Consider the following 10,191-nt stretch of genomic DNA (forward strand, 5'->3'; position numbering starts at 1 on the left):
TGAAAAGATTTCTTGAAGTTATGAAAAATAGTATAAACCAAAAAACATAAATACTAATAATTTCATTTTGATAGAAACATTCATAGCATCTTGAAGTCTAGCACACAACTTTATTTCATCAGTATTGTTTCTGATATCCTTTGAAGAAAGGATTGTTTAATTATTGAAAGAGAATTGAGAGTAGACTTTGCAACAGTTTGTATGCTGCCATGGTTTTTTTGTTTTGTTTTGTTTTGTTTTGTTTTGTTTTGTTTTTTAGACAGAGTTTCGCTCTTGTTACCCAGGCTGGAGTGCAATGGAGCGATCTCGGCTCACCGCAACCTCCGCTTCCTGGGTTCAGGCAATTCTCCTGCCTCAGCCTCCTGAGTAGCTGAGATTACAGGCACGCGCCACCATGCCCAGCTAATTTTTTGTATTTTTAGTAGAGACGGGGTTTCACCATGTCGACCAGGATGGTTTCGATCTCTTGACCTCGTGATCCACCCGCCTCGGCCTCCCAAAGTGCTGGGATTACAGGCTTGAGCCATCGCGCCCGGCCGCTGCCATGGTCTTAATGCATGTCGTTTGGGTTGAAGGTTTTTATTTCTTGAAATGCATGAGGAGTTTCTCAGGGTCTATGAACCCCTAAAAATTATACGAAAGTTTTTATTTAGGTGTACTTTTGGGGGAACATAATCCAGAGCTGCACTGTCCAAAGTGGCTATTTAAATTTAAGGTTATTAAAATTAAATAAAATTTAGAAATTTAATTCCTTGGTCACCACATGAGCCATATTTCAAGTGCTTAAAAACCACAGGCGGCTAGTAGCTACCTTATTTGATAATGCAACTACAGGACAGGCATAAAACATTCCAAAGTTGTTTTCGTTGTGCTGGTATAGAGCTTTCATCACATGAAGAACCACTGCCTTTAGTGGTTTTACATGAACTGAACATGGATGTTTTATAATCAAGTTTGATTAACAGCAAAGTAAGATTACCTGTATAGATTGGCCTATCTTTTAGCTGTTGTCTCTGAAAATTTTAAGTAGATGTTTAATTTTTTTTTCTCCTTTTTATCAAACTTAGTATATTTCATGTGTGGATACCAAAAATTTATAGACTTACTTTAACTTATTTTTGAAAGTACTGCTTGGTTTAGAGCCACCATGTGGCTGAAAAGCTCATGGAGGGAAAAATAATTTTTTTCAACTTTTAAGAAGTGGTATGTAGAGATTTTGGCTAGTGTGAGTAGAGAGACCCAGAAGAGAAAATTTTGATGACAGCAGACAAGAATAATTGTTCCCTGTCTTTTTCTTCCATCTCTTATTACTGGCTTTTAGAAATGCTTACATAGAATGTATATAAGGGGAAGAAATGAAGAGCAAGGCATTCCTCTTGAATATTTAGAGAAGCTTCATCATAAACATGAAAGCTGGCTCCTGCATAGGACACTGAAGTAAGGCGTCCTTATTTTTATTTACTATTTGTTTTAAATATCTTTGTTAAATTTTAATCTAAAATTTGGAAGATACGACTAGCAACGTGTAAAATTTTCAGTCATTTACTTACTGGTATCTTCCAGAACTAGGTATAGATTTTGATTCTCTTGATTGCAATGAGATCCTATGTTCTTAAAGTTTTTATAACTTTATAAAAACTTGGTAATATTGATAGCATAACATATGAAATTTCACTTTAAGTGAACGTAGGAAATATATCTGTACATTATTTAGGTACTCTTTCAGAACGAATTTTGACTTGGGAGATTGTATAGCATAATTTTTGAGAGGATAGACTTTGTTATTAGTCAGGTCTTGGTTCAAGTCCAGTCTCATTTATTAATGTGTGACCTTGAATAGCCTCTGAGCTTCAAAATGACAATTCTGAGCTTTAGTTTTCTTATCTTTAAAATGCAGAAATTCCTACTTTATTGTCTGTTTTTTGTTTTTGAAGAGAATTGTATGTTATAGTACCTAGCTTTATATATTTTGTATCTGAGTTTTTTGGCTCCATATGGTAAATCTTGATGAGAAAGAAGGGCCTGACAGATAAAGTATTGCAAAGTAACTTTAGTGTAAATGGTTGACAACATTTTGAGTTTCCAATGATATAAGAATGAATTTTTAATGTTTCTCTCTTTTTTTCTAAATTTCTGATTATTTTATTAATCTCTTTTTAAACAGAACCAACTTCAATTATCTTCAAGAGGTGCCTATCTTAACACTGGATGTTAATGAAGACTTTAAAGACAAACATGAAAGTCTGGTGGAAAAGGTAGATCCTTAGACTACAAACTAATATTTGTTTTGTCTAAAAAAATATACTAACTTGTGAGAAAATAATTTTCTAACAGAAAAGGTTCCATAAAGTTACATTAAGAAACAATTAAGAGCTTTAGAAGATTTTGGACTGTTTAGATCCCAGTCCTGACTGAAGTCTAGCTTTGTGGCCTGAGCTAAAATAAGGATGCTTCAAAATCTCAGAATCTGACAGATCTCTTAGAAAATAAATAAATAAATAAATAAATAAATAAATAAGGATTTTTTTAAATCCTTTAGTGCCTCTTTTTGTAGGATAGGGAAAATCATAACGAAAATTCTTTCTCACTCCCTTTTTCTCTGCTTTGTCCCCATTTCTTCCTCTCTTCCCTATACCACCAAGCTTTAGATATTTTAATAATAAACTGCTTGTGAAATTAAATTTCTCTTTTTCAACCAAATTCAATATGGAGGATATTTAAAGTTGTAGCATATGGATCTCATCCATTTTTACGTTGGCTAAACTCTGTGATTAAAGGATTAAAAGTTTTGAGTTTCATCTCAGATCATGTCAAGGATTAATTGGCATTGCCTAATCATTGAGTCATTATCTTAATCATAGTTCACCGTATTCTGATAAGTAAGTGGTGCCCATATTGATAAAGGGACTGGGTGAGAATTTATTGATGAACATTTGAGAGAGAATAATAAGGGAATTTGTATAACAAATGTCCCTTTACCCACGTTGATAACTCAGTGATTAAACTATAAAGAAGAAACCACAATTTGTTTGGTTTAGTTTTGAGAGAAATTAGATTTTTCATTTCTTTTGTGACATATCTGCTGTTTAATAGAGACTTAACATTCATAAGGGATATATTTCAAGAATTTTGAAAATCTTCCCATTTTATGTAACTATTGTAGTCTATACATGTAGTTGTTTTTCCCATTGATATGAACTAAAGCTTATCTGGAAAATTCCAGTGACCTCTTCATACTATTAATGATGTTAAAAATGTAGGACAAATTCTCTTATAATACTATTAAAGTAAATGAAATTAAGTCAGTATTAACAACTAACCATCAATTTAACTGACTTTGTAAAACCACTTTTTAATTTTATCTAACACTACTTTGTTTTGACTAAGAATCATTCACATGATTATATTTACTTTTATTAATAGTGCTAGTGGTTGACTTTTTAAAGTATTTTTACAAGATGATAATCTTTGTCTCTTGAGAATTATTGATAGAATATGTAGAGAACAAGTGTATTCTTACATTGTGGTCAGTTGGCTAGGTTCATTGACTCCTTATATGATTTTCCCTACACACTGACATTGCAGAGTATATAATTCACATCTGTGCTTCAGAAACATGACAAATCTACTATATGTTTCATCTTCAAAGTTGCTTGAACTATTGTGCTTATTAATTTTATCAGTGTTGAAGCTGCACATGTCAATAGTCTATGGTATTTAAATAAAGAGATTATAAAATTGGTGTTACAGCTATTTTTAGAATTATGTCAATCTTAGATTGATAGATGCAGTGACTCATACCTGTAATCCCAGCACTTTGGGAGGCTGAGATGAGAAGATTGCTTGAGCCCAGGAGTTCCTGACCAGACTGGTGAGACCTCATCTCTATAAAAAACAAACAAAAACTAGCCAGACATGGTGGTTTGTGCCTAGCCAGGAGTTCAAGGCTGCAGTGAACTGTGATTGAACCACTATACTCAGCCTGGGCAACAGAGCAATAAACTCCTAAAATGACCTTTTAGGTCATTCATCTTATACTACTAAAGTATTTAATAGTATTTCTTTTTTTCCCAGACAGCCTTGCTCCATCACCCAGGCTGGAGTGCAGTGGCATGATCTCAGCTCACTGTAATTTCCGCCTCCCAGGTTAAACCTATTCTGCTGCCTCAGCCTCCCAAGTAGCTGGGATAACAAGTGCACGCCTCCATGCCTAGCTAATTTTTGTATTTTTAGTAGAGACGAGGTTTCACCATGTTGTTCAGGCTGGTCTTGACCTCCTGACCTTAAGTGATCCACCCACCTCGGCCTCCCAAAGAGCTGGGATTACAGGCATGAGCCACTGCACCCTGTCTTAACAACATTTCTTTGGAAAGTAAATGCTATGACATTGTGATTGTTGCTTATACAGCTGGGATCTTCAACGAATATACTTTTAAATGAAGGTGAATATTAGATATCTAAAATTAGTCAAGGAATTATATTGATTTTTTTTCCTTTCCTCAGGTCAAAGAATTTTTGAGTACTTTGTGATCTTGCTGAAGACTGCAGTCAGCCAAATGGTTCCAGACACTTCAGCTTTGTGTATCTTCCTAACTTCATATTAATACAAGTTTGTTTAGAAAACCCAAGTTTTTAACCATCTTTGTTCTAAGGAAAACAAAAAGATTTTTAAAATGAATCTCATGGAAAGCTTTTTGACCAGTTTCTTTTCTTTTCTTTAAAAAAAAAAAAGACATTTAAAGACAAATACATTATTTCTCATAGCAGGAAGTGTAGGGGTAGATGGTTCCAGAATCAAGTGTAGGGGTAGATGGTTCGAGTGGCTAAACTACATTATAAAAGATCCAGCTTCCTTCTATCTTGCTGCTCTTTTGTCTTCCTTGGCAGGTTAGCTTTTTTCCCTGTTGCATCTCACCTCACTGCTAACCAGTTTCTTAACTGAAAGCTTTAATGTTACACAGTAATTGGTAGTGTGCCCTGTGTAAATTAGTGTACCTATTAAAAGTTGCAAAGTGGAATTAAAGGAATCCCTAGAATAAGGATTCTAAAGTTTTATTTTAAATGATTATTTCTTAGCAGTTTAGCCCACCTCTTATTTCCTGCCTCAGTTTGCTTTCTCTACTGTCTGGATTAATTAGGTAGCCTGCTATTTCAAAGTTAAAATAAAAGTCACACATTTCTACTTTGCAAACACTGTTACTGTTTGCTTTGTAGTTTGCTTTCCTTTGTAGGGTTCTGCTTTAAGTTTTTTTCTCTTTTTCAGAGAAATTACTGATAAAAAATGATCCTGATTTATATATAGTATATCCTGAAAGCATTATTGTTTTTTGTTGAACTAGGAAATAAAATTAATGAAGACAGAGGTTAGTAGTTAATTGAGACATTTAACTACTTATCTCTAAACCATCTATGCGAACATTTGTAAAACCTTGCATGGATTCATCTTAGTTCTGTATATAAAGATATTTTCTTTCCAGTTTGTTTAGTTAAGGTGAGCAGTATTTTTCCTTTGTATTAAACCTTTCCATTTTACATTTTAGAAAATTTTATGCATTTTAAAATGAGGGTAAGGTCACTTTCATTTTGAAACTATTATTTTTGTTTCCAAAATGTCATTTTTGTTTTTGGTTTCTTATTCAAAATAATAATTTAGTGGATTAACCAGTCCAGATGCACTGATATTTGCAAAGGGGACTTAATTTCAAATCTGTAATTACTGTACATATTTAAACTGTCTCATGATACATAAACATTTTTTTTTGTTTGGTATAAATGAATGTGTCTACTTAATTAAATATTTCTTAATAAGTATAAACCTCATGTACTACAGTGGACCTGCTTTCATGGAAATTGTTACATCTTTTCAGAATTAAAATTTATTCTACTTTTAAAGAAAAAATTATGAATATTAAAGGTGAAAATTGTCTGTACAAATTACATTGATTCTAAGTGTAGACATATTTCAGTGATTTTTATTAACCTTTAAAAATGTATAATGGCTTTAAAAGTTTGTAGAATTGAAAAGACGCTAATAAAAATCTATTATTTATTTATCATGACTCAAAAGTTGTCCCAGTGTCTTAGTCATAAGAGAATCAAGCCTAGGGGTGGTGGTCTGCATTATCTCTTGTATCTCTTACCTATATCATGTCTTCCATTAGAATTTATATTTGGCTCTTTATAGGTTGCTCTCCTAGAAAGGTAATTAATAATAAAAGGCTATTTTTCTCCAGAATTTTCTCTTCTGCTATGCCTAAAACTTAAAGCATTACATACTGAGCCGCCTAGAACTTAACGTCTGTCATATTTTAAAGAACAGAGTTGTAAAATGTTTCTAAAATAGAGATGCAGATCTTACTACCTTAGAAAAATAAATGCTAGATACATTGCAACATTAAGTGTATATAAATTCTGGTAAACAATAGCCTTCTTAATTTGACTAACTTACCTCTTCTTTTAATTTTTTTTTTTTTTTTTTTTTTTTTAAGAGACAGGGTCACCTAGGCTGGAGTACAGTGGCACAATCATAGTTTACTACAATCTTAAACTCCTGGGCTCAAGCAATACTGCCTCAGCCCCTTAAGTAGCTGGGACTACAGGGCTTGCACCACCGTGATGACTGTTTAAAATTATTTTTTATATAGATGGGGTGTTGTTGTTCAGGCTGGTCTCAAACTCCTGGGCTCAAGTGATCATCCTGCCTTGCCCTCCCAAAGCACTGGGATTACAGGCATGAGCCACTGTGCTCTGTGCTAAAAATTTTTTTGAAATACCTTTTGACCCATAAAAGTTGCAGCAATATTAGAGAGTTCCCGTTTACCTGTCACTTAGTTATTTCTCTGTGATAACACTTTATTTAAAAGAGTATTTTATCAAGACAGTTAACTTTGGTGTACTCCTATTAACTAAACTACTAGACCTAATTTGGATTTTACCAGTTTTATGTCTTATTTTAATTCGTAAACTTTAAAACATCTTTATTTTTTATTTTTTAAGAGCAGTTTTAGGTTCATAGCAAAATTGGGGAGAAAGTAAAGCGTCTCATATACTCAACTGTTTCTCCTTTGCCCTCCAGAACCATCCCTACTATCAGCATTTCCCTCCATACTTGGTACATTGGTTGCAATTAATGAACCTAATTAATTAATGAACCTAATCAACATATAACCCAAAGTCCAAGGCTTACATTAGGGTTATTCTTGGTGTTATACATTCTGTAGGTTTGGACAAATGCATATTTATCTGCCATTGTTTTTACTGCCTTAAAACCCCCCTGTTCTGCCTGTTCATCCCCTCCATCCCTGTCAACTAATCATTTTGCTATATTCATAGTGTTGCATTTTCTAGAATGTCATATACTTGGAATCATATAGCATGTAGCCTTTTCAGATGGGCTTCATTCACTTTTCACCTAGGAATATATAAGTTTCCTCCATGACTTTTCATGGCTTGATCACTCATTTCTTTTTAGTGCTGAATAATATTCCATCATCTGCTGTAAAACAGTTTACCCACTAACCTACTGAAAGATGTCTTAGTTGTTTTGAGGTTTTGGCAATTATGAATAAAGCTCCTATAAACATCTGTGTGCAGGTTTATGTGTGGACTAAGTTTTCAGCTTCTTTGGGTAAATATCAAGGAGAGCAGTTGCAGGATTGCATGGTAAGAATATATTTAATTTTATAAGAAACAGCCAAATGATATTTGAAAGTGGGTATGTGCCCTTTTGTATTCCCACCAGCAGTGAAAGAGTACACATTGTTTCATACCCAGCCACTTCAGTATTTGGTGGTGGTATGATTTTGGATTTGGGTCATTCTTATAGATCTGTAGTTATCTCCTTTTAATTGTGATTCCCTAGTGACGTGATGTTGAACATCTTTTCACATACTTGCCATCTTTGGCAAGGTTCTGTTTGAGTTTTGGGGGTCATTTTCTTGTGGAGTTTTGAGTTCTTTGTATGTTTTAGATGACAGTCCTTTTTCAAATGTCTTTTGGAAGTATTTTTTTCCCCAGTCTATGGCTTGTCTTACTCCTGGTATTTTCATAGAGCACAAGTGTTTTATTTTAATGAGGTTCAGTTTTATCAGTTATTTCTTTCATGGATAGTGCCTTTGATGTTGTAGCTAAAAAGTCATTGTTCTGCCCAAGGTCATCAATTTATCTTCTAGGAATTTTTATAGTTTTGCATTTTAAATTTAATTCTATTATCTTTTGGGGTTAATTTTTTATGAAAGGTATAAGGTTCATGTCTAGGTTTATTTCTTTGCATGTGAATGTCTGCAAAGATTGTCTTTTCTACATTGTATAACCTTTGCTCCTTTGTTGAAGATCAGTTGACATTTATGTAGGTCTATTTCTGAGCATTCTATTCTGTTCCATTGGCCTATTTACCAATTCTTTTGCCAATACCACACTGGCTTCATTGCTGTAGCTTTGAAATAAATCTTGAAGTCAGATAGAGTCAGTCCTCCAACTTTGTTCTCTTCTTCTTCTTTTTTTTTTTTTTGAGACAGAGTCTCGCTCTGTTGCCCAGGATGGAGTGCAGTGGTGTGATCTCAACTACTGCAACCTCCGTCTCCCAGGTTCAAGTGATTCTCCTGCCTCAGCCTCCTGAGTAGCTGGGATTATAGGCACGCCACCACCATGCCTGGCTAATTTTTGTATTTTTAGTAGAGATGGAGTTTCACCATCTTGGTCAGGCTGATCTTGAACTCCTGACCTCGTGATCCACCTGCCTCTGCCTCTCAAAGTGCTGGGATTACAGGCATAAGCCACCGTGCCTGGCCTACTTTGTTCTTCTTTAACATTGAGTTGGCCATTCTGAGTCCTCTGCCTTCCATTTAACCTAATTTTTATTAAGTATTATTTTTTTGAGATGGGTTCTCACCCTGTTTTCCAGGCTGGAGTGCAGTGGCACAATGACAGCTCAATGCAACCTTGAATTTATGGGTTGAGGGGATCCTCCCACCCCAGCCTCCTGAGTAGCTGGGCCCATAGGCACATACCATCACACCCAGCTAATTTTAATTTTTTTTGTAGAGTCGAGATCTCACTATGTTACCCAGGTTGATCTCAAACTCCTTGGCTCAAGCAATCTTCCCACCTTGGCCTCCCAGAGTGTTGGGATTACAGGCATGAGCCACCATGCCTGGCACTTTCCATATAAACTTTAGAATCAGTTTGTCAGTATTTACAAAGTAACTTTATGGGACTGGTTGAGATTGTGTTGAATTTGTAGATCAAGTTGGGGAGAACTGAGCATCTTGACAATGTTGATTCTTCCTATTTATGAACGCAGAATATCCATTTAGTTGTCATCTTTCATCAAAGTTTGTAGTTTACTTCATATAGATCGTGTATGTGTGCTGTAAGCATTACATCTAGGTATTTCATTTTTAGAAGTGATAATGTAAATGATATTCTTTTATATTTGAAAATCTGCCCCTTTATTGCTGGTTTATAGGAAAGCAATTGATGTTGGAAGTTAACTTTGTATTCTGTCACTTTGCTATATCACGTATTAGTTCCAGGAGTTTTTTGTGATTATTTCACATATCATGTCATCTATGAAGAGACAATTTTATGTATTTTTTCCCTGTCCAATCTGTATACCTTTTATTTCCTTTTCTTGTTTTATTACATTAGTTAGAACTTCCAATATGATGCTGAAAAGCAGTGGTGAGAGTAGACATCCTTGCCTTCTTTCTGATCTTAGTGATAAAACTTTGAGTTCCTCACCATTAATATAATGTTAGCTATAGGTTTTTAGTAGACGTTCTTTTCAAGGTGAGGATATTGTCCCTCTATTCCCAGTATGCTGAGTTTTTATCATGAATGATTTTGTTAATGCTTTTTCAGTATTAATGTGATTTTGATTTTTTTTTTTGTTTTGTTTAGCCTGCTGTTGTGATGGATTACATTAATTGATTTTTGACTGTTAAGCCAGGCTTGCATACTGATATGATTTGGCTGCGTTTCCACCCAAACCTCATCTTGAATTGTTCTTATAATCCCCACTTGTTGAGGGAGAGTCCAGGTGGAGACAATTGAATCATGGGAGCAGTTTTCCCCATCCTGTCCTCGTGGTAGTGAGTTAGTTCTCATGAGATCTGATGGTTTTATAACTGGGCTTCCCCTTCACTGGGTCCTCATTTTTCTTCTCCCTGCCACCACGTGAAGGAGGATATG

The 10,191-nt window shown here is 34.6% G+C and overlaps 1 protein-coding gene across 1 annotated transcript in view; it reads left to right on the top strand.

Annotated features, from left to right (window-relative positions):
• Window positions 1–6,066, top strand: part of DCK (deoxycytidine kinase) — a 31,247-nt gene extending 25,181 nt beyond the window's left edge. Inside the window, exons 5-7 of the mRNA XM_003931954.3 lie at window positions 1,322–1,437; window positions 2,165–2,255; window positions 4,504–6,066. Of these exons, the coding sequence (XP_003932003.1) occupies window positions 1,322–1,437; window positions 2,165–2,255; window positions 4,504–4,530 (234 nt within the window). The 3' untranslated portion in view covers window positions 4,531–6,066. The remainder of the gene's footprint in view (window positions 1–1,321; window positions 1,438–2,164; window positions 2,256–4,503) is intronic.
• The last annotated feature ends 4,125 nt before the right edge of the window (window positions 6,067–10,191 follow it).

This window comes from Saimiri boliviensis, chromosome 3 (assembly GCF_048565385.1).
Source record: "Saimiri boliviensis isolate mSaiBol1 chromosome 3, mSaiBol1.pri, whole genome shotgun sequence".
Taxonomy (NCBI): Eukaryota; Metazoa; Chordata; class Mammalia; order Primates; family Cebidae; genus Saimiri; species Saimiri boliviensis.